The sequence below is a fragment of the Penicillium oxalicum genome, chromosome I (genome assembly GCF_001723175.1).
Source record: "Penicillium oxalicum strain HP7-1 chromosome I, whole genome shotgun sequence".
NCBI classification, from domain to species: Eukaryota; Fungi; Ascomycota; class Eurotiomycetes; order Eurotiales; family Aspergillaceae; genus Penicillium; species Penicillium oxalicum.
Window position 1 is genome coordinate 4,924,813 of NC_064650.1, and position 23,520 is coordinate 4,948,332.

General features: G+C 50.8%; 9 protein-coding genes across 9 annotated transcripts; 6 read left to right on the top strand and 3 right to left on the bottom strand.

Annotated features, from left to right (window-relative positions):
* Positions 1-702: 702 nt before the first annotated feature.
* Positions 703-1,913, top strand: POX_a01621 (Thioredoxin reductase; the record flags this gene model as incomplete). The annotated part of the gene is made up of 3 exons (XM_050110547.1): positions 703-724; positions 820-1,719; positions 1,813-1,913. The coding sequence occupies 3 exons, from the start codon at positions 703-705 to the stop codon at positions 1,911-1,913; spliced, it is 1,023 nt and encodes a 340-aa protein (XP_049974315.1).
* Positions 1,914-3,049: 1,136 nt separating this feature from the next.
* On the top strand, positions 3,050-3,847 carry POX_a01622 (uncharacterized protein; the record flags this gene model as incomplete). The annotated part of the gene is made up of 1 exon (XM_050110548.1): positions 3,050-3,847. One exon carries the CDS (start codon positions 3,050-3,052, stop codon positions 3,845-3,847), a length of 798 nt encoding a protein of 265 aa, XP_049974316.1.
* An 821-nt stretch (positions 3,848-4,668) lies between these two features.
* On the top strand, positions 4,669-5,166 carry POX_a01623 (uncharacterized protein; the record flags this gene model as incomplete). Its single annotated transcript, XM_050110549.1, has 1 exon — positions 4,669-5,166. The coding sequence occupies one exon, from the start codon at positions 4,669-4,671 to the stop codon at positions 5,164-5,166; it is 498 nt and encodes a 165-aa protein (XP_049974317.1).
* Positions 5,167-6,741: 1,575 nt separating this feature from the next.
* On the bottom strand, positions 6,742-9,927 carry POX_a01624 (uncharacterized protein; the record flags this gene model as incomplete). Its single annotated transcript, XM_050110550.1, has 1 exon — positions 6,742-9,927. The coding sequence occupies one exon, from the start codon at positions 9,925-9,927 to the stop codon at positions 6,742-6,744; it is 3,186 nt and encodes a 1,061-aa protein (XP_049974318.1).
* A 918-nt stretch (positions 9,928-10,845) lies between these two features.
* On the bottom strand, positions 10,846-12,283 carry POX_a01625 (Golgi apparatus membrane protein tvp38; the record flags this gene model as incomplete). The annotated part of the gene is made up of 3 exons (XM_050110551.1): positions 10,846-11,200; positions 11,306-11,725; positions 11,811-12,283. 3 exons carry the CDS (start codon positions 12,281-12,283, stop codon positions 10,846-10,848), a joined length of 1,248 nt encoding a protein of 415 aa, XP_049974319.1.
* Positions 12,284-13,543: 1,260 nt separating this feature from the next.
* Positions 13,544-15,915, top strand: POX_a01626 (uncharacterized protein; the record flags this gene model as incomplete). Its single annotated transcript, XM_050110552.1, has 3 exons — positions 13,544-14,484; positions 14,567-15,280; positions 15,357-15,915. 3 exons carry the CDS (start codon positions 13,544-13,546, stop codon positions 15,913-15,915), a joined length of 2,214 nt encoding a protein of 737 aa, XP_049974320.1.
* A 741-nt stretch (positions 15,916-16,656) lies between these two features.
* On the top strand, positions 16,657-17,447 carry POX_a01627 (Golgi apparatus membrane protein tvp23; the record flags this gene model as incomplete). Its single annotated transcript, XM_050110553.1, has 4 exons — positions 16,657-16,741; positions 16,818-16,863; positions 16,926-17,212; positions 17,299-17,447. The coding sequence occupies 4 exons, from the start codon at positions 16,657-16,659 to the stop codon at positions 17,445-17,447; spliced, it is 567 nt and encodes a 188-aa protein (XP_049974321.1).
* A 637-nt stretch (positions 17,448-18,084) lies between these two features.
* Positions 18,085-20,468, top strand: POX_a01628 (uncharacterized protein; the record flags this gene model as incomplete). Its single annotated transcript, XM_050110554.1, has 10 exons — positions 18,085-18,487; positions 18,594-18,675; positions 18,735-18,812; positions 18,869-18,927; positions 19,204-19,346; positions 19,403-19,501; positions 19,566-19,870; positions 19,926-20,002; positions 20,065-20,215; positions 20,309-20,468. The coding sequence occupies 10 exons, from the start codon at positions 18,085-18,087 to the stop codon at positions 20,466-20,468; spliced, it is 1,557 nt and encodes a 518-aa protein (XP_049974322.1).
* A 1,467-nt stretch (positions 20,469-21,935) lies between these two features.
* On the bottom strand, positions 21,936-22,187 carry POX_a01629 (uncharacterized protein; the record flags this gene model as incomplete). Its single annotated transcript, XM_050110555.1, has 1 exon — positions 21,936-22,187. The coding sequence occupies one exon, from the start codon at positions 22,185-22,187 to the stop codon at positions 21,936-21,938; it is 252 nt and encodes an 83-aa protein (XP_049974323.1).
* Positions 22,188-23,520: the final 1,333 nt, after the last annotated feature.

The following is a 23,520-nucleotide window of genomic DNA, read 5'->3' on the forward strand; positions in this document are numbered from 1 at the left end:
AGATGTGCACTGGAGCAGTGAGGTATGGAGTTATGTACGTAGCATTGACATTGCAGGTTCAGCATCCACGTACCTGAGGCGCACGAGTTACTCAGGCCACCGCAGTCGAGACCGGATCACGTGCTGTTGCTTAGAAAGCGAGGGTCTCGATGCGGGCAACTGAATAATGCGGTGCTGTATTAATCTGTAATCTACTAACGAAGGATACTCTGTCATGTCATGTATTCTGTCAGATTGATCGAAAGATTGGCCCTCGATCGGCATCGGAATCGCCCCGATGAGCTGTCACAGTAAGTTATGATCATGTGGGTGATTCACTCATACCGCAAAAAGAGTCTGCGCTGGTGCGGAAAGAGACAGAAGTGTTCTTCAACTTCTCATCAATTTGTATCTCATCATCCCAAAGACCCCACCAGATCCCGTTTCCTTGGCCTTCCAGGACCCAGGACCCAAATCGAGAACTTTCCCCTTCGCACCTACAAATATTAGTCCACCATCTCCTCCTTTTCTACACTTTTTCCCAGCAATACCTTCAAGCTGTTCTCCTCTACTTTCCGTCGTTTCCCCGCCGCCCTCCGATCCTTCGGATTCACTGCTGCCGCGGCCTCATCGACTCTGCACCAACAGTCTCCCCCTCCTGCCTCGGTACTTAAGCAACCTTTAACGACGCCCACGCGCGTCAATCCTCCAAACTCCGCCAGAATGGTGCACACAAACGTCGTTAGTAAGTGATGTGTGATCTTTTTGCAACGAATTCCCATGCAGTCTCGTCAGCAATCTATAGTTGCTGACCGTTGTCTTTTTTCCCTCCCCGCGCAGTCATCGGCTCCGGCCCTGGCGCCCACACGGCTGCCATCTATCTTTCTCGCGCCGAGCTCGAGCCTGTTCTCTATGAGGGTATGCTCGCCAACGGCACTGCCGCCGGTGGCCAATTGACCACCACCACTGACGTCGAGAACTTCCCCGGTTTCCCCGACGGTATCGGCGGTTCCGAGTTGATGGACAAGATGCGCGCCCAATCCGAGCGTTTCGGTACCAAAATCATCACTGAGACCATTTCCAAGCTGGATCTGTCTCAGCGACCTTTCAAGATGTGGACTGAGTGGAACGACGGTCCCGACAGTGAGCCTGCACACACTGCCGACGCCGTGATCATCGCCACTGGCGCCAACGCCCGTCGCTTGAACTTGCCTGGCGAGGAGAAGTACTGGCAGAACGGCATCAGCGCGTGTGCTGTCTGTGACGGCGCTGTGCCCATCTTCCGCAACAAGCCTCTTTACGTGATTGGTGGTGGTGATTCCGCTGCCGAGGAGGCCATGTTCCTGGCTAAGTACGGTAGCCACGTTACCGTCCTTGTCCGCCGTGACAAGCTGCGCGCTTCCAAAGTCATGGCCGACCGCCTGCTCAAGCACCCCAAGTGCACAGTCCGCTTCAACACTGTTGCCACCGAGGTCCTCGGTGAAGATAAGCCCAACGGCCTCATGACCCACCTGCGTGTGAAGAGCACCACTGACGACAAGGAGGAGGTTGTCGAGGCCAACGGTCTCTTCTACGCTGTCGGACATGACCCCGCGAACGCTCTGGTCAAGGGTCAGCTTAAGCTCGATGAGGATGGCTACATCGTCACCCAGCCCGGTACCAGCCTCACCAGCATCGAAGGTGTCTTCGCTTGCGGCGATGTTCAGGACAAGCGCTATCGCCAGGCTATCACCAGTGCTGGTAAGTACCGAATTGTTTGAATACATCGATTTTGCGATGGTTCTTGTCTTTCACATTGGAAATATATCAAACTAACGTATCCATCTCAACCAGGCTCTGGCTGCGTTGCCGCTCTTGAGGCTGAGAAGTACCTTGCCGACCTTGACGTTTCTCATCAGGAAGTCAACGGCGCCAAGGCTGCTCCCGTTCTCTAAACATCTTTCTCCCTCGACCCATTTTCCTTCACTTTATATAGATCCCCCCTCATAACCATCTTTCCTTCCCTCTCCGACCCCCTTGGGCTTCATCAAGCTCTATGATTGCGATGCACTTTCAGCACACAGCGTTTTGGATACACCAGTGCGCATGCCAACTTCTATATAGACTTTGCCGCATTAGATTTTCTACCATTTTCAGACACCCCTTTATGATCCTTCTATCCGTCTCAGTTGTATTTCCTTCTACTTTCTCGTTTTGTTGCCGTCTGTGGATCTTGTGTAAACCCGTCAAGGAAAATTGTGTCAGATACGTAAATTGAATGTTTTTAGCATTCCGGCATGGATCATTCTCACTCCAGGATTTCAACCGGGCCACGGCTCAATTTCTGTGGCTCAGCCCGGAGCCTAAATATACAGCCATAGGTCGAGAGAGCAAGAATCCAGAAAATCCACTTCATCTCAATCAGAAGCTCCTTGTCCTACATGTCTCCAATCTCCTAGAAGAACATAAAGCTAGCACTGGTGCCCTAAGGTTCACAGCCGAGGTACCAAAGTATCTAAATATTCTTCATTTGACAGGTTGAACCCAGGTCTTAATTGAGTAGTTTATCATACTAGATATCGTGCTAACGTAGACTGCATGTGTTTCCTTTGATGTACCTAGGTAGTGAGGAGGTAAAGTAATCAGTGGTCTTGGCAAACATGAAGCACTTTCGCCGTCAGGGGTTCGGCGTCAAATCGCACAGGGTGTTTTTCGAGCTCCAAATATGGCATTATCCTGCAGTCTTCTGCCTTCCCCAACCTCTCTCGATCTGACAAGCTTTCATCACTCCTGTCCGACTCTTCTCACCACACATATCGCTTCAACCACTCCCTTAGCTGTATCAGCCGCTCACGAACCCGTTGGATGACAAGGGGGTGCGATCGACACCTTATCCCGATTTACAATTGGCAGCTAATTGGTGGCCTTTGTCTTCCTTGTTGTCATGAGAACTTGGTATATACCTCGCTGCCTTCTGCCAGACTTTACATGGAAGGAAAACAACGTTCGGTCGATCGCGAACGAAATACCACCCACGCCTCGGCCGACACATTCCTTGCTGCGTCGACTCTGGGGCATTTTGCACAAATATATGCGACGATTCTCTCGGTCTTATTGCAGCTGGGTTGGGATCGCTTACGACAACCAAATTGCTCAGCTTCCGTTTGGACTGATTCTGAAATGGTCTGATAGCACTAGACTGGAAGAGGTGCTAGCTATGCAGGTAGCTAGAGCAGCTGGCTTCCCGGTTCCAAGAGCGATTTGCTATAGAGACCATCCAGATACTCCACATGCTCCTGTCTCAATATTGATGGCTCGCTTACCTGGTAACGAATTAGGCCAAGTGTATGAAACACTGAGTAGTGAAGACAAAAAGTCGGTCTTAAAAGGGCTCAAAACCTACTTAGAGGCGATGCGTGGATGGACAAACCCGTGGGGTGGAAAGAGAATCTGCTCTCTGTTAGGTACTTCGATTAGGAGCGTTCGCATTCCTAACCACTTTGCTGGTCCATTTGAGTCCGAGGAAGAATTTAACGAATATCTTATCCGAACTTCTTGGTCGGGTGGTTTCTCGTCCGAATCGGCATACAATAATGCACTGAGCCTTGCTAAAGGTATAGACAAGATGTCACATCGTATTGTCTTTACCCACAGCGATCTTAAACCACATAATATCCTTGTCAGTGGGAGCCGGATCACAGGCTTTCTAGACTGGGAATCGGCAGGTTGGTACCCTGACTATTGGGATTTCACCACAGCATTGAGATTCACACGGGAGGAATTTTGGTGGTACAGCTTCGTGATGGGCCTAGGTGGTGGCGCGTATTTGGCGGAGTTGGAATGTGAACGTGCATTGACTTCTCTAACAAGTGCTTCATACTACTGGTGATTCTCCGCTAGGCTCTTGGTTTGATTGTACTCCTCTTTCCTCTTGTACTTTTTTTTGTACGAATGATTGCGCAACTCACTACTATCAATCATGTGCTCAAGAGATGTAGATCTACGTTTCAGACAGGCTAGAACCACTGCCGAGAGAGGGGCCTTTGCTACCTAAAATTGTAAACCTATTAAAACCTACTGGAAACAATCCTTGCCTTCGTGAGGCAAGTAATCGTTAACCTGGGTCTGCGATACCATACGTGTGGTAGGGCATTAGAAATGATATCACTTAACTACGTGATCAAGCCACAGCATACAGCTCGATCCTCTGGCCGAGAAGTGGCGCATATTAAAGGGCGATTATTGGCCAGGAACAGTCGTCGATCACACTCTCTGGTTCGCCTACAAGTCGTCAGAATCAATCTTCTAGGCGACAAATGACTGGGCCTATTTCTTGGCCCCAACCACAAGTTTAGTTAGCTGCCTTTCAGGCATGGGCATGGTTTGTACGACGCACTGTACTCATTATAATACCTAGTGTCTGACCATACTGTAGCGCCCTCCATAGAAGCGCGCGCGAAAAATGCTAAGTTCAAGGACCTTCCAATGCCTCTTTTGCCTATACATTGAGGCCATAAATAGAATCAAATTGATATTACAAGCATCCTATTAGTGATTGATTAGGCCGAGAAAGCAATCAACATAGGGTATAAAGGGAAGCTACCTTGACTTTGGATCTGCCGGTTTACAAGCAGCAGCCTCATAGTCTACAACAATCGACTTCAAAATTCCATTGCTTTCTGGTTTATCAGTAACCAACTTCTTCCAGACATGTCCCTTGCAAATCTGAAAGTCAATGGGCTTTACATCATCTTATTCATCAGAAATCACCCCCCAATACAGAATGATTTCCACTGGGGTCTTTACTTTCATCGTCATCCCGATAGTGGTGGCACAAAGTATCATATCAAGCAGCAAGGTAGTGGCTGGATACCCGACCATGGGCCTAATGCGGAGGTGCTCAAGTCCTTCCTTCTTGTTGGGCTTTTCAGAATCGCTCATGTCCCAAGTAGATGGGAAGGCCTTTTGGATCAGACCATCAGGATATACGATAGCCAGCTGAACGCTCCAGGCATCACCTGCCGAGTCTGGGTCCTATGGGTGCTGGCCCTTCTGCAAAAGTCTATCAATGGACAGACAATCCTGAAATGCAGTAATTTAAATGCACTGGAGATCGAAGTTAAGAATTGGGGAAATGCAAATGCCAGGGGTGCTGCAGACAATATCCAACCAAGACCAGTTACAACATCGGCTATGTGTGGACTCTAAGTCACTTTTTGAAAGGTAAGCTTAGTGTTGCACTGTCTTGATTTGAATGACCCACAACTTATTCTAAGCAGTTCAACAGGCCTTTAAGCAGTCAGAGGATCCGATAACGAAACGGCATCGCAAATGTTGTGATAACTTGGGTCTTAGAACCCTTTTCTTGATTGAGTGATGTACTTGACAGCAGAATAAAGTACGGTTTCCAATTTGCGCCAGTGAAATTTGTTTTAGGTCATGAACTTATTCGTGAGCTTACTTCATTTGAGAAAGTATGGTAATAGTCAAGAGACAGCGAGACTATTTGAAGAGGAAATGCAGATAGGTGGGGGTGCCTAAATCGTTAACCCCTTGTTTTGCTTGGGCATCAGCGATGCTCCTTCCAAGGGAATACGCAATTGATTTAATAAGCTACAGTGGTGCTAAGTAGTGCGGAATTAGTTATATACGAGGTATTCACATCTCAGGGCCTAGCAAAACCATGACAGACCCTTTTGTTATTGTTCCCGATACTATTGGGAGCATTTATTTAACATGGCCGGACGAATCAAACTGCATCTTTCCCAAGTATTTCTGTATTCATGCACCTCTTTGTGAGTAGGCACACTACCATCTTCATATATTATTTCAGGTTCGGTCTGTTATAAACTACCCCTGTCTTATTTCCGAGTACCTCTTAGTATTGTGCAGCTCCACGGGTAATGGCTATTCCATAGCTTCTTTGTATTCTATCCTTATTATGGCCTTATTGTAGAGAGTGGTCGTGAGAGGGTAATACATTCATGTTGTTTTGTTAAGTTCGAAGAAGGCAAACTGAAACGACCGTCTTCCTTTGACTTATAAGGGCGATTTGGAGCTATCAAACACGTGAGCAACTTATGATAATAGCTTAGTTCAAGGTACATACCGTCATAATTTGAGTCTGCAAGTTGTAGTGTACGCAGGTAAGTATCTTTAAGCCTAGCGAAATAAGAAACATCCATATTAAGCGAATAGACGCTATCCACAGGGCTTGTTAGTGCTTGGTAGCTGTGCGGGATTAATACTGCCAAAATAATTTAGACATGCTTGCTTCAAATTGCTATTGTCTCATGCACATTACCCAGGCTCTAATTAATTAGGCGTGAACGAAAACGAGCCCGATCACTAAATGTTCCAGAAGGTCTCTATCAATCTCAGCTTACAAGCTCCAAAACTTAGTTGTACATGTATGTAGATGAACACCAATGGAAGAAGAGAAGGTCAACACATCGGGCTGAAAGCCAAGGCGCAGTGGTCGGTGGGGGCCAGAGTGAAAGAAAGGGGGCGGAGATGGGCGCAAGATAGAGGAGTGGAGGGGAGGGAAGAAGAAGAAGCAAAGACGTTGAAATGGCGAGGTCGGATCTTTTATGTCAAGGCTACTACGGAGGAGGTTACATGACAGTGTATTAGGGCGCTAGTCCAGGAACGGTAAAACTAACCGCATGTAGTAAATTATAGGTCCCAATATTACAAGAAAAAATTATTCAATTGCTCGAAGATGAGAATGAGAATTACGAGCAATGATGGCTACAAGAATCCCGGAAACTAGACCAAGGCGACCTAGTTCAAGGAAGCAGAGTTCGACGGCACTTGCCAACTCTCAATGGGATTCTCGGCACACCACTTGGCCTTGACCTCCAATGATCGCCGATTCCATTCAGCGGCTACCGCCTTGAATTTCTCCAGGGCTTCCTCGCTCGCCGTTCGGTTGGCGTCGACTTGGTCCATGTAGGGCTGCTTCTGCTCCTGAGGAGCATTTCGCCACATCAAGCCAAGCGCCGCACGAACGTCGTCTCGGGACGCCTTTGCATTGGGGTTATTGGAGGCCACCCGCCGCGCGTTGTCACACTGTTCCTTGCATTTGGTCCAAAAGTCCTTCTGATACAACAAGAAGGGGTTTCGCCCCACCTTGGCCGGGGGTGATGGGGTAGGACCCAGTTTGGCGTAAATGGCTGCCCACATGGCCTGTTCATATGCCTTCTGGCGGTGCTTGTCGGTAGCACTCGGAAGGCAAGACGGGGCAACTGAGATCGAGGGTTTCGGCGTATCCGTCCTGGTATTCCCTCTCGGTGGCGAAGCCCCATTAAAGATAGGTTTGTCAGGGACAAGGGGCTGAGGAATCTGAACGCGGCCGACGGTGGCCTCAATCACCTCTGCTGCCGCTCGTAGGCCCGACAGATACGCTCCATGCACGGTTGCGGGATGAGTTCCGCAGGTAGCCTCACCGGCAAAGTGCAGATTGCCAACCGGACGAGCCATCGTTTCGTAATCTTCAAGGTGAGCGCCTGCGGCAACGAAAGAGTAGCTCCCTCGCGTAAACGGATCGGACGCCCATCTGGTGACAACGGTCTCGAGGGGATCAGGGACGACCGTGTGTTTGAAGACATTCCGCAACTGCCCTGTAACTTCGGTGATAATCTCGGCATCTGTGATTTTCTCAGCTTGATGCGCTGCATCGCCCGCCATAAGCCCGACCAGCACTGGCAGCCCCGTTGTTCTGATACAATTCCAGAACAGGTAGAAACGGCCGCGATTTGTCGCATAATCTGCCTGATTCATGCTCTCGACGTCATCTGGCGTGCGAAGAAGTCCGAAAAAGTCGCGCTCAACATCCCAGAAAGGCTCATCAAAAACAAGGATGACCTTGTTCAAGAGGCCGAACCCCAAACGGTCGACTGCGCTCTGCTTCCAATTTGGGAGCGGCGGGTCAAACTCGACAGTCCGGTGTTGAAGTGTACCCAGCGAGCCAGTGTACACAACATGATCTCCCACGAATTTTTCGCCATTGTCACAGTGGACAGTTGCCTTGGTGTTGCCTTCAGCATTTGCATCGTACGAGATTTTGGTCACCGTCTTATTGGTCCGCACATCCAGCTTATCAGGTACTGAATACAAGCCATAGGGCAATTGGTTGTAACCACCCACAACCATCGAATGTAGGCCCTCGAACTCATTCCCGGAATCCTGGTCCGCTAGGGTCAGACTGAGCTTCTTAGGGTTTGCAGCAAATGAATACTCCAGATTTGCAAAGTGCCAATTGAGAAGACGCATGTCTTTGGGTGTGAGAGGAAGCATTTCCCGATATTGATTGACTCCCTCGTCCATAACAGCACCGAGATTCTGCGCCTCGCTCTCATGAGCGACTCGATCTAAATGGAGGTTGTCACTAGGATCGAAGCCGGCGTTTAAATCCCAGCCTGCAGCTTGAGCAGCCGACGCTGCGACCAGATCATCGGCTTCACTTTCAGGTTCCCTACCTGTGAGAGGCATCGATGCCTGACTCCCTGTTTTGTGGCCGACTCCACGACGTCGCCGGATGTGCTTTGTGGGGACTAGCAAATCTGTAGTCCCTGCCGCTCTGGCCTCCTCCCATTGTCGTACTGTAATACCGTCGTCAATCGTCGTCTCCCTGCCATTGTCTATCATTTCATGATCGCCCTCTGCGGTTTGTCGAACGAGCTTTTTGTGACGATAGCCGAAGGCGCGCTCTGAGATGTCCTGATACAGCTTGTTGACCATCTCATCCTGATTATTGGGTACGGGGGATCCGTCAAAGTCATAGATTGTGGAAAGGTCGTGGAGGAAATGGTGATGAAGTGCCAATTGACCACGAACAATCTGATCGAGGGGGTTGCCACGGTCAAAGCCGATGATTATTTGAGCACCCATTTCGACTTTCGGCGCCAGCCCTGGTGGCAACGAATCGGTTCGAAGGCTGCGAAGTGGGTGAGAATAAACGCGACCGCCAATTCTTGGGCGCCCTTCAACCACAACAACCCTCGGCTCAGTGTCTGAGTCCCGATAGTGCTTGAAAAGCCCCTCTAGCTGCCGAGCACATCCAAGACCTCCGACGCCAGCACCAACAACGAGGATAACGGGACCTTCCTTTCGACGTCCTCGCCGGGGAGGCACGAGTGGAAGAGGGACTTCCACGCAACCAAAATTGATGTATCCGTGGCGCGCTAGCCAGTCATACGCGAATGCAGCCAAATTCATCCAACGGTAGTCTTTTGCACAACCCAATGCCTCTTCTCGGCTAACGCTGACCATCGGATTACGCGTCCATAGACGAAGGATGCCATTTCGAATGTTCAGATAGACGGTTACGTGCATGTGGCAGAGATGGTCTTGGAGAAGCGCTTGTTCGTTCTCATGCAATGCATACGGATCAAGTCGAGATGCATAAGCAGCAGCTACGCACTGCTGGCCGTACACCGTCGGCGTCAACTTGGCTGGGATGGATGAGCGGGGTCGACATCTGGATACACCGATATTCTTTCTCTCTGCCTCACTGAGATTGGAGAGTGCTGGAGGGGTGTGGATAGAGTCGGCCGGCGTAGATGGGGGTGTTGAAGATTTTCCAGGCTCAAAAGATGAGGAGACTGAGGTTGACGTGGCGGAGGCATGCAAGGACTGCGAGACAGCCCTCAAGTGGAATCCTGAGGTGTCATAATCTCTGTGTGAGCCCTTAGACACAGAGTTATGCGAGAAGGTTTCATCTCCACACAGCCGGCTCTGGAATTCCGGAGTCGCAACAGATGGGGGAGGTACAATGGAGCTGATGGCACCAGTCTCTGTGCGGCGTCTTTTGGCCGGCGGTTCAAACGTTTCTGAATGTACTGAGTCCACCATTTCACAACTATCATCTTTAAGGAATGTCACTGGTTCATTTGGGCGGGGGAAGAGATGTTGGCTCGGAGGATCACTCGCAAAGGGAGGGGCCACCATCGATGATAGAGCGTCCATCTTCCAGGGAAGAACTGCTCACGATGCTTTGTCTTCCACGACCTCCTCGAAGTTGAAGTCGAGATTGGTCGAGAAAAAAAGATTGAAGGGAGAAGGAAGTGAAAAGTCAACAGTGGCACGAGTGATGTTGAGATGAGCACTGCCTATCTTCGATCTTCACGTCTGAAGATTCACAGCACCACAGCCCAGACTTGTGTTCAAGTAGCGCGATTTTGGCCCACACTCACACCAAGCATGGATGACATTGTGGGGGAAGAAATGAAATTGTGGAAGGAGGGTTTAGGTACGAGGTAGTCAAGTCGATGGATTTGCTTGCGATTTGGAAGAGATATGTTGCATATGATGGACCTCCGTGCCTTTTCCCGTTGCGTGGCGATGTAGTCCGATGGTGGCTCAAGTGGAAGTCGGTAGTCAAGGGCGGGGGCCTAGGGAACCACCACAGACATCACCTTCAATTTGATGCTCCCCCCTTCATCAAGCCTGGTCAGTACAGATCCGTCACTAACTTCGCATCGATCGAGAAAACCTGCGACCTGGAGCCTGGGTGGATTAGCAGGAAGAGGCGTGAAATTTGAAGTCGAGTCCAAGGTCGTTGTGCCCTGATCCCTCGGAACAGCGTATTTTTCAGTCCGCCTGATGGTCAACTACGACATGGCCTTCCATTTCATTCCGCTTCGTCCATAGGGATTGCATCTGCTGCAATGATGGTTTTACTGTGGGTCTCGAAATATTCACATCTAAATCTGCTAGAAGGTCTGGCGTCAAATTGAAACGACCATGGTAAGGAGGAAATGTGAAGCGTGTGTTCCTCGGAGCATTCGATGCAAATTTCAGGCCCAGGGTCAAGAAACCATGACGATCTATTACAGACTTGGCACCACCTTTTCTCTATACACAGGCGGGTACTTCCGTTGGATCTCATGATGGGATATGCCTATGGAGTCCATACGTCTCATGTCCTCCGTCAGGATAATCGTCCGAGTCGTTATCCGTGAAGTCATCGTGGTATGAATTCCGGCCTGGCCTCTTGCTCCGTGAACGCGAGGGCTTGCTGTCACTGTCATCGTCCAGATCCAAATCCACATTGTCATTGTCCAAGTCGCCAAAGCCAATGCGTGTTTCTTCGTCCTCGGCCAACACCTTTGCAGCCGCATTCACATTGTCGTCGTCGGAGAATCTGCGATGGGCCCGATGAGCCGCATGATCGGCTTGAAGGGACTGGCGAATTTCTTCACGTTCTTGGTCCTCTAGTTCTTTGGCACGAGCCAGTGTTCTGATTGGAATCCATGAGAGTGAGCATCTACCTATCCATATTTGGGCCCCTGTAATCGAGAACATGACACGCCACGGTTATCCCGAGGGGACAAAAACCACTTACCGGTTGTAGATGTAATAAACCGTAAAAACTCCAATGCAAACAGTCACAATGATGCTGATGATGTTGATGGCCTTCGACCCGGCACTCATTTGCTCGCTCTTGTCGGAAAACAGCCTCAGACGGCTTCCGATGAACGCAGGGACCAAGAGCTTGGGGCTGATGATTGCCGTCGCCAGCCCGTACATCAACGGCTGTACAGTCGGGAATGTTGAGACTGCTCCATTGCAGAATGAGTATGGTAGGGGGCATAGACGAATCATGCAGAGGAGCTTCAAGCCGTCGTATTTGAGGGTCAAGGCCAGTGCCGCGAACCGCTTGTCACGTTCCATCATGCGTTTGACAAATTTGGAGAGTACGGTGCGCGACACGTAAAATGAGGCAGTCGATCCGACGACAGTCGCGGTACTGAAGATGAGCCATCTGGGGTCGTAAAAGGTTAGCAGATCGTGCGCATTTACACCCCGACACGCAATGGGGATGATGTCGGACTGTAGGTTGAACTCACCCTTTCCACCACCCATAGATGTATCCCGCCACCGTTCCCAAAGTCGACCAGCCCACTAATGGTGGGAATGAGATGAAGAAGGTGCTTATCCAAATGATAAATGCGACCAACCAGGACTTCTGCCATTGCTCTGCAACCGGGCCCAGCCAAGTGAACAATTTGTTCGTTAAGTGTATGATGCCAACCCCTAAAGCGAGAGCGGCAAATGAAGCCGCGTATAGTCCAATCTTCTGGAGAAGCGTCAACTGATTGTATCGTTCGTTGGCTAACCGCCATAGCATTCTTCCCCTCTCCATCGTTCGCTCGCGAAACCCAGCCGCCGGTTCACCGACCACCGTGCCGACGAGTCGCGTCTGCCTGATCGACTCCAGATCGGCTGTTCCTCGTCGTCCTTCGGGGGAGTCCATCAGCGGCTCTGGTGGCGATGTCGGCAGGGACAATGCCCGTGCCGTGGATTCGTAGTCCGCAGGCATTGCGAAGGATGCTTGCGAATAGTGACAGGCAGCACGATAAGATCTGGGGTGCCCTCGGTGTGATCGGCACGGGGAACGGGGGGATAGAGATCAGGCCCAGAGATCGAGCAACTCTGGATACCTCTCTGATAATTGAAGGGCGTGACGAACAATCAAAGTGTTAATGCATCGCTGCAGGTAGGACTAGCGCGCAGAAGGGGATGTGTCAGCGTGAACCAGCCCGTCCAGATGCAGGCAGGTTTCATGGGCCGTGAAAAGTCGGGTTCCAACGCTTGAGGCTGAGTCGTGGGGGGCCTCGGTCGGCGGCACCTCCTTCAGGCCTCAAAAATTAGGTACAAGCGGATCCGCTGGAGCTTTCGGTGTTGACGAGGTCATCCATCGGAAGCTTTCTATCGACTCTGCGCCTGATCCATTCCGTGAACTAAAGGGACGCCTGCAAGATCAATTCCATACGGGTCAAGAATCCCAGTCGGAGCTAGTACTGACACTGGAGCATACACCTGGTCCGCAGTACACTCGAGACTACAGTATGTACCGTCAGTGGTTGTGTACAGTCGCTGCACTGAGCAATGCAAGTAACCATTTTGGATCGGATTGAAATCAGGAGTCGCAAACCGAAGACTCGGACATTGTTCTTAGAATAAACCAAAATAGATAGGTTAATTTGCCCTGCTATTACAGCGAACTGAAGTCTTCTCCGTCAGGAAGGCGAAGCGGACCTAAATGTTATTATTGATTCTAGTACTCGGACCCCAACTGTCCAACATCCGTTTGACTGGAGCTTGAGGTTGATCTATTTTCTCCGCCTTTGTCTCCCTCCTCCCCCACCTCTTTTGTTGGTCTCGGGTCACTCTTCGTCCAATGCTTGATTCTCATCCGATCTAAACTTTGGCATGATCTATATGTGTCGGCAATTGATTCTGCCCTAGGCGGATCGATGTGACTATTCCTGGTCTCTTGCGATAATCATTTGGAAGTGGAGAGGAATATTGACCCCTTTATCGCACCCTCCTCAGCTCGACCAACCATCAACCTTGCTTGAATCAAGATCATGGATCGCTGCATTTGACATCAAGTCTACCCAGTCTCAAACGTCGGTGTACCTTTCCCTCGCATTTTAACCGCTTCTGTCCCATTTCTGCTCAAGTGCGAATCATTACGTGAGCTTACCCCTCGAGTGACGCCTTCCTGTCGTGTTTTGGCTTTTGTGAGCTGTGACGATCGCCAGCCCAGCCGGCACTGTCGCATCGGACGCTCAACATGGTTTCCGAGGAGCTCCTTGAACAGTGCTTGGAAATTCTCCAAGATCAAACGCTGGATGGAGAAGAGCAGGCAGAGAAAGTGGAAGACTTCTTGCGCGCCAACTCGTCACTTGCAGGCCCATCCCTGGAGAATGCGGTTTTGGACATACTGTGGCGGCATCGCAATCGCACCCTTCCGGACTCGTCGCCTCCCCCAGCTCGCCATACCGTGATCCGTAGATCATCGCCAGCGCCATGGCAGATGGCTCGCGCTGCTACCCCGCTATCACCACAACCAACCTTGGGCACCTTGGGAACCAGTCCCGGGAGCACATCGTGGGTGCAGAACTCGCGCGGGGCATTCTCTCGAGCTCCGCTTTCCTCGACTGTCTCTCCGTTCACCTCACCGCGACCCTCACCCCGCCTTGCGCTTGCGCAACCCATCCCGCATTCCCCAAACCTCAACGCCTATGAGTTTTCCGAACAAGGCCACATCTCAAATTTCTATGATGATCTGGGCAGTGACAGCAACGTCGATTGGCTTGTCGGGGACGATGCCAACAGCACAACCTCATCCGCGGGAGGCCTCAGCGTTCCCGGATCTCTGAGCGCGACAGCTGCGGAGTTTGTTCCGGACATGAGTCCCCATGACATCCTGCGCACGGTGCTGGGCGATAAGAGAACAAATGAAGAGATCGAGAGCGCTTTGGAAGCAAACAGCTATGACTTGGGCGCTACCATTGCCGCCCTCTCGCAGAACAGCGAGGCCGAGGCCGTCATGAAGCAAACAGAGGATGCCCGTGTGTTGGTCGGCAAATCCATGGCCATGGAGCAAGCCCGACCCCTGACGCCATCCGGTAATAGCCGTAGCCCTGTGGTGTGCAAATACTGGCTATCGACCGGGCAGTGCCTGAGAGCTGATTGTCGTTTCAGCCATGATTTGACTAGCCACGTTTGCAAGTGAGTGGCTCCTCCCCCAGCCATTGCGTACTGAAATGAATGGATAGAATCGTGAAGAAAGCTGACCACAAATCGGCTACAGGTATTGGGTGATGGGCAATTGCCTCGCAGGCGATGGATGCCCTTTCTCTCATGATCCCTCGGCGCTCATTTCCAATCTCAGCGTTTCGAGCAACAGCCGCCCCGTATCTCCGGCGCCAAGTACTCTTTTCCCAGCAGACGGCTCAGATGCATTCCCGCCGCTTTCAGCCGCTGCCATGGACGAGCAATGGACCAACCAATACACTAGCCGTTACCCCGGCCTTGGTTCTCCGGCCAAAACCATACCTCCCGGTCTTCATCCAGGTATGGGGAGACGTAATGGTAGCCTGACTCATCTTGGTCGTCCAAATTCCCGACCGGCCAGTCGTCATCAGAACCGACCCGATCTGAACCCATCCGCTCTGTCAGTGGATGATCCAGATGCTTTCCCAACACTCGCTGCAGTCACCTCCAAGAACGCTGGGAAGAAACATCATGGTAAACGGGCCGCCCATCACGGAGTCAAGGAGAATCTTCCCTCTTCCCTAGCAGATGTTGTCCGTATGTCGCCCTCGCCGGGTCCCAACAAGGGTAAAGCCTCCCCCAAGAGTACCAAAGAGACCAAGGGCCGTGAGAACAGTGCCGCAGCCATGGCGATTCCTGCCCCGAAACATATTCCTTGGCTCGAGACTGGCGCGAGAGCCAATCAACAGTACATCAAGTATCGAACCGAAGCTATCCGCCATGGAACCGTTCGAAATAAATTCCTTCAGAGGTAGGTCAAATCTGACTGGCCAGTCCTGATGAACTAGACTTTCGGGGGTTCTAGGTCACTAACTTTGTCACTTCAGCGCCGCGCAAGCATGGAATCGAAACGACGCACGAGCTGCCAAAGCACTTTCCCTCCGAGGCCAGGCTGAGAACGATGCCATGCGTCGTTGTCATCGGGAAGCCGCACGTCAACTTTATGAAGAACGTAATCAACACTTGCTCCAGGCTGGCCTGGATGGAGCGTCAGAAGAGCTCTATGTTGATCTGCATGGTCTCCACCCTGAGGAAGCAATTGAGTATCTGGAGAAAATCCTGCTCAAGCACGCGCGCGAGGGAATCGCGGTCATTTATGCTATCACGGGTACTGGCCACCATTCCAAAAATGGAAAGGATAAGATTGGCAAGGCTGTGAAAGCTTGGCTCAATGAGTGGCGTTATCTCTTCCGAGAATTCAGTGTGCCTGGCGAACGCGGGGGCTATGTCGGCGGTATTCTGGGCATCGACCCCTCCAGTTACGACAAATCTCTCGCTAAAGCCCTGGCAGAGAATGAGACCGTACACGCAGAGGGAGGCCAGTCACCTCTCACTATGGGCAAGATCCAGTTGCTGAGACGCGAGGACCTAGAAACGAAGAACTGATGATCTCTTTTGGTGTAATCTGCGATTACATCGTGCGACACGATACCCATCGCATTGTCATGATGAACCTTTCGTCTTCCACAGCCTTTTTCAAGACTAATTTAAAGAACTGTCTCCTACCTATTGCTTTCCATTGAATCAGTAACCAGGCCCGAATGTGGTGTAGAGGGTCGGATGGGCTGTCGGCCTTGATGTCTCGTCTAGAAAAGCAGACGTCTTTGATGTGACTTTGGGCGCAACCTAGCACTCTCCTAGATTCCAGAGCGACATGAGAATGCACCCAAGAACTTACTGTATGTCGTTGTTAGAGCTCAATTCGACTGAGAGTGAGCGACTTCCCGTGCAAGAATATAGCTTCACTGCACAACGTGAGACTGATAGGGTTATAACGCTTTGGCATAGCATGAGTGCACCAAAGGGGGCATCAAGGTGCAGCCTCGAGATGGTCGCCCAGCTCGAGGCTGTCGGCTTTTCCCAATTCCCCTCAAGACTATCAGTCTTTAAGTGACGGGGTCGTCCTCACAACAGATCCCCCGTATCAGCTCGGCCCGAAGCCGATAAGACCGATTCAGTGTCATCCTGCGTGTGTACTGCCAACTCCGACCGCCAAGCAGCTGCCTGTTGATAGTCGCGACTCCAAAGAGACACTATTCCATTGCAAGCACCTCTTTGAAAGGGACATCATTCGAGTTGCTCTCATCGCCACTGGAGACCGAGAGATCAATTCCCATCTCTATCATCATGGAGCAGGCACATGCAGGTGATTTGAACTGGCGGCTAAGCGCACATCCGATCACGCTACTTGTCTTCTTGGGTATCCGCATTGGTATGTGCAGCTTGATTGTTGACATGGCTTGGAGCTAGAACCTCTTGAATAGCCGACTGATGTGATTTGAAAACAGGCGCGTTGCTGATGTATCTCTTTGGTGTCTTGTTCATCCATAACTTGTGAGATATCTGCACCATCTGCCGGGAATATTATAGGCTTGCCTGCTAACCATCTTGTTCAGTGTCCTGGTGTTCATCCTGACCCTCCTACTTCTGTCAGCGGACTTTTATTACCTCAAGAATATTGCAGGACGCCGTCTTGTCGGTCTCCGATGGTGGAATGAAGTCGACACAGCTTCCGGCGACTCACATATGGTCTTTGAATCATCTGACCCGAATGTTCGCACTATAAGCGCCACAGACAAGCGCTTCTTCTGGCTGAGCTTATATCTGACGCCAGCTCTATGGGTTGGACTAGCGGTCCTTGCCATAGTGCGGTTGGTGGGTGTGATCTGGCTGAGTCTTGTTGGTAAGCATCCGTTGTAGTGTTCAAGTGCAAATGCAGTGAATAACCTCGCTGCTTTAGAGTCTTCATGTGCTGACCTTTCTGCTCAGGTATTGCTTTGATTCTGACTATCACTAACACCGTTGCTTTCTCGCGGTGTGATAAGTTCAGTCAAGCCTCGACATTTGCCAACCGGGCTCTGGGTGGAGGAATTGTGAACAACCTGGCAGGCGGCCTGCTAGGGCGGTTCTTCCGTTAGAGTCCGCAAGGTTGGGTTGCGATTGGAATGACGGATTACTGTCCGGGTTGGCTGCCCTGGGATTGAGTCCTTCTCCCAATGGCCTGATCCCGTCCTGTATTCTATCTTCATGGACCCCGTTTCCGTTCTGTCGCGTATCAATGAAATGGGATTGCCCGTAACCAACTCACCCACATTGCGTTGATCCTCATCGAGGAAGGTGACGCGAAACTAGTGCCTCCTGGTGGGCTATAAAAGCCCTCTCTCACTCACGCTCTGCTATCCTTTCCCCCTTTCCTCCCTCAAACCCTTTACATTCTTTCTTCTCAAATCTTGATCATACTTTGATCCCACTTTGGCCTTACAGCACATACACTTCTTACTTAACCAAAACATACGTCGTGAGTGCTCCCATGTTCTGATACTCTCTCGCTTTTGCATCGGTCTTCGAGGTGTGGTTGCTTTGTTCTTCCTTGGAGTGAGGCACATGTCTTTGAATCATTCATATCTTCCTCGTTCATGTTGATGCATAATCCTTGTGTGTGCTCCTATTCCTGAGCAAGAAACAGGGAGTCCATACTTCATTCCAGGCGATTTTTATTTGACGTGATTGACTACGTGCTGACCATTTCGCCTGATAGAAGCCTCTTACTTCGACATGTCTTCGAGGTGGGATTCGTCTCAGGATCCTAGCTGGACCGACCATCAGGGTTGGGCCAATCTGCCCTGGCCTCTCACCAATGAAAATGATGAAGTATCCAAAAGCCACGTTCAGAACAGCCCTGCTCCCGGTCATCAGGCATCATCTAAGGATGATTCGTCTACTGGTGCCCAGCCTCAGGAGGATTTGATTGATGATGAACGCACCAGCCTTAGCCAACATGAGCAGGCATTGACCGATAATGACTTGCCTACTGGTGCTCAACGCAAGGATGAATCAACTGTTGATGAATGTGCTGATCCTGCCCACCATCAACAAGCATCAACCGATGATGGCTGGGCTACCGACGCTCATTCTCAAGAAAAATCGAACAACAACGCCTGGGGTACTTCTACTCAAGGTAAATACCCTCCGATGTTTGCCGTCTGACTGCTGGCTCCTCTTCGAGGTTCTTTCGAAAGAAGCTGTTCAAGACTCGAAGCGCTAACCCATCGACCTTGATTTAGAAAGCAAACTCGACTGGAATACAGCTACTGCCACCGGCTGGGAAGACTCCGATATACAAGATCAGGACGTCGCTAGGCGCAAGTAAGTTTCAATGATCAACAGGGTGAATTTGCTAGACGCATCCGCTAATCACACTGAAGCTCCGGCGAGAATGTTGATATCGCCCATGAAGATCTAGACGATGAACCCCGCAAATGCTTCAACTGTGGTCAGCCCGGGTATGACACGCCCAATCGGTGTGACGATGGAGCTCAAGCTAATGAAAGGATGACAGACACAGCAAGGCGGGGTGTGAGCAGCCAGCCAAGCCTCGGGCTTGCTTCAACTGCGGTGGTGAGGGGTCAGTCGCAAACGCGAAAGAAATTCAGCATGACGATCTTGTTCTGACTACTGACATTGCCCAGACATATCAAGAACGATTGTCCTCATCCACGCGCTTTTAAAGGAACGTGCCACACTTGTGGAGAGGAAGGTCATCCGGCCTCCAAGTGCCCTAACAAAAAGACTACCTGCAAAAACTGCCAGGGAGAAGGTTGACAATCCCACCATAGAGTTTTCTTTTTCGCTTTTCCACACCAACATGGAAGCTAACTTCTTTCTCCGTGACAGGGCACGAGGCGGTTGACTGCGTCGCAAATCGGAAGCTGGACTATTCTGGTATCCCAGACTACAGCCCTGAGGAGGCTTGGGCGATTTTGAAGGGGGCGAGCCACGGAGAAGACTGCGCAGGAGAAGGCAACACTTTCGAGCATGTAAGTTGGGAACGCGGCCCACACTTGGCAGCTTATCTAACGATCTGAACATCAAGGCGATTCGTATCTACTCAAAGGCAGTACCCGATGCCACTTTCGTTGATATCGAAAAACGGATGCGCGAGGAAAACTGCGGACTCTACCTCATTGCTGAGGTAAGGCTTCGTATCCACTGTCTGGTTGGAGCGGACCGACTGACGGTTGTGATCAAACCTTTAGGAATTCACTTTGCAGTCCGAGCAGACCTTGATTGATCTCCAGGGTCGACTGGGTTGCCAATACCGTGTCTATTGGTCCAAGAACCCTAAGCCGGATCGTCTTTTTTTCAAGGCCAAGTGGCCTCGCAGCGCCGCGGACAACCTCGACCGCTTGGCCGATGCTGGACTGCCAGCTCAAGATTACACCGTGGCCAACACGCAGGACCGCAGAGAGTCTGCTCGTCCGGAGATCAACTGTCCCAACTGCGAAACCTCTGGACACCGTCTTCGCGACTGCCCCCTTCCGCGCGTGTGCCAAAACTGCGGGTAAGACTTCGTCATGTCTTCAGCCGGGAGACGCATAAATCTGACAATCTCACAGGGATAAGGGACACCGTGCTGCTGAATGTTCCTCGGCCAAGAAATGGTCTCGGGTCAGGTGCAATCAGTGTGGAGAGAGTGAGTTGAAACGTGTTCATATCCCCGTATAACCATACTGGATTTTACTAATCATGAAATAGTGGGCCACACTGCCAAGGGATGCCCTGGGCCTGCCCGCAGTAGAGGTGAGGGAGAGCAGGAGGATACTTGGGGCACTGTTGGTCAGAGTCATGCCGAGGGGTCCGAAAAGGAGGTGGAGGGCCTTTGCCAGAGCTTCGAGAGCGATGGCTGGTAGGTTGGAGGAGACTGCGAATTACGACAAGGGAGAGATTACTGGGAGATGGTTAGGCTGCATGGTTGAGACTCACTTGGAGATATTGACAGTCTGGTGCAGGCAGCTGAACAGATCGTGACTGGGCATGCTGTCGTTTCTAAGAGAGAACTCGCTGGTTTATCGACCGTGCTTGAGCCGCTGTCTTTCGAGGGACTTGCCCTTTCAGCCTGTGAGGATGCAGCTTTGTTACTATCAGGTCCAGCACTTTGAGCGTCTTCTTTCTGCGTCCGAACCTTCATCTGGTACTCTGCCGAGGCGTGATTTGCGATGTATGATTATGTTATGTTGGAGTCGATGATCCTGGTCTGAGGTTCTGTTTATGATTAACCTCCCGTCAGCTCAGGATTTTGTTCAATACAAAAGATTATTATTATTGTCAAATTTCCCTTGGATTTACACGATGAGGATAAAATAGACTTGCAGGCCCCCCCTAGAGCTGGAGGCAAGAGCAAAAGTGAGATGCAGACGCGGAAACGAGAATTCTCGCCTCACATCTGTCAGTGAGCGTTTCGTGTGCTGATCTGCCAGGCGCCATCCCTTCACTTTCAAGTCTTCAAAAGCTACATTTCGTACGTTAAGACTCGGCTTGTGTCTGTTGACCCAATGCTGTGCCGGGGGGGGGGGGGGGGGGGGGGGGCGTTCCATATGCCAGGCGATGAGACCAAATGAGAAGTGCGGCATCGGATACATTCGAGAAGACTTTTCAGCGGAACCATAGCGCTTTTTCAAATGTGTTACTGTCCGCAATGAGCCTTTCTCTCCAAAAAGGGGTCCTGACTCGACGATTGATATTGAAGATGAAGCAATACAGGCTTTGTGGCGCATGTGTAAATACCTAGGTTTGTTCCTGCTTTTGACCTGGAGGCCCCCTCTACATCGTACCTTGCAATATGCATCATCTGTGCTACAGAGAGAGAGAGAGAGAAAGAGAAAGAGGGCAGAGGCTTGAAGTCAAGATTAGATCTTGGGCCCACCTTGGAGCCGTTAGGGCAGCTCACACGGGGCATAACAACGCCTCGCGATCGTCATCGGCGTTACCCTCTCGGTTTGCTGAGGGCGCAAGACCGGCCCAATCAGTTTCACAAGCCTGTACTCGGTGGCTTGCGCATGCTCCTTTTACCGCGCTGGATTAATCTTTTTGTGGAGACGATGAGGCTGACATCTCCCGAATGATCCCTTGCTTTGACCCCCTTCTATTCGATTTCCAGGGGTTGCGTCGGCAGTGATCATGAACGACTGAAGACGAGAATGCAGGCAGAACTCCGGGAGACAAATCTGGTCTTCCTGCTCTGAGTCTCGTCAGGCTGATTTCTGATTCGGTTCTGGTGTCAATTGCCTGGCTCAAAGAGGAGGTTGTCCAGAGGAGTTCGGAGCACGATCGCGCTCCGAAGAAAAGGGAGTCCACCGCAGAAGACGATTCCCCTTCAAGTGAGCAAGTCGTGACCACAAGATCAATTGACCTATGGGACCGTCCTTTGCTGATTGCTGCGCTACGGGAACCTCCAAGTCATAACCGAGCTGGGAAAGGAAGACTTGACCCAAGGATGGCTTGAGCTGGTCGATGATGGGACCCTAGAATGTTCCACTGTAAGGAGCAAAGGGGAGGCTTATCAGTAGTCTTGAATTGATGGGCCATCATAATGATTGCGGCCAGTTGCCACAGAGCCTTATCAACGTTCATCTGTCGTGCCCCAAAGTTGCAGGCGCCCGACAAGACCCACGGGTCTCGGTCGAGTATCTGATGTCATCCAGAACATCCGTTCTCCACGCGACACAATGTCCAACCAGAACGAACAGTTGCCATGCGCATGTCTCGTCATCGACTTTGTTGGGTCTGGCCTGTAGGAAATGGATTTCCATCATATAAGAATCAATCAAATGAATTGCCGCCAGCCGAGGATCCGCGTTTGAACTCCCCACCTTGGACATCTAAGATTATACCCATTCACCTCCACCCCTTCATCATGTTGTCGGAACGAGTAACGTCCTATTCAGAGGTTCGAATCCTATTCCCCATGCCACATCTCCCTAGCATCCTGGTTCGTGTCCATCGTTGTTGACTCAATACTTTTTACCAGCCTCTGTCCGAGGAAGAGAGAGCTCATTTTAGTAATTACGAGAGACTTGGACCCGAAGGAGATAATCCCAAGGTAAGTGTCTGCTCTTTTTTCCCTTTCAATTCACCTGGACAACTTCAGGTGTGATTTCCATTTCCACAATGAAAACTTCCCGGCGAATGTTGACAGAGTCAGAATCGGGCCGCATGCCATCCCCAGGGCCAACGGCCTCATGACTACCCATCTCAGCCCGTGGGCATTGGGTCGCAGAAGAGCCTAAAAGACACGTTGTCGCAAGGTATCGTACTTGACGAAGTTTTGGATTCTTTTGCCTGGAATCCCCAGGTGCAGCCAAATTTGACCAATGTACAGAATCTTTCAGAGGCAACGAGTCGCAGTCGTTCACTGGGAATAATCAGTCCAGTCTCTGAGGGAACATTCTCTGTGAGCCGGACGAAAGTTGAGGAAATACCCACCAGACAGCCGGTTTGTCTGGTATTTACAGTTCAGCGTGGACAGTCTGCCCTTCAGTGTGGTGATTTCCATTTCCTTTTGGTGTGTATGAGCCATCACCTAGAAAGGCAGCAGGACCAGGCGTTCTCATCACGGATCGGGCTTCTTTTTGTGCCTTGGTCATGTTTGAATTATCTTGTCTGTTGTTTTTGTTTTATTCCTGCCATGTCATCACTGGGGCACGCGGATGTACACAGGTATCCTCGGGTGATTCGAGAAGCCGTGAAGGCGAGGAATAACGTACATGAATTCTTGACATCTGATCTAGGCGCTCTTTGGAAACAGCGGATGTTACATTCCTAGCCATATCCGTAGAGTGGCTTGGGTGTGGAGTCACCGCTCATCACGTCTTGAGAGACTGTAGATATTTGGCGCAAAAATCTATAGGACGATTCGATTTGGTAGACGAGGCGTGAGTGTAGATCGTGCTGGCGATGGGGTATTCATACGTGACAAAACTTCAGTCTGTTTGGTCCGCAGATACTTCTAATCGTATCAGCCCTTGTGATTCTAGTACAAGTCTGCTCTTTATCTTCAGTCTTTGCAGATCCTCGGCCTTTTTTTTTTATTCAAGCGCTGGCATCCAGTACATCGGACAGTCAACCAGGAAGTGGTCCTTGGCCTAAGGAGATATTGTGAACTCTTGAACATGTTCGAGGTTCCATTCTTTCTTCAAATGGATGCTCGGTATG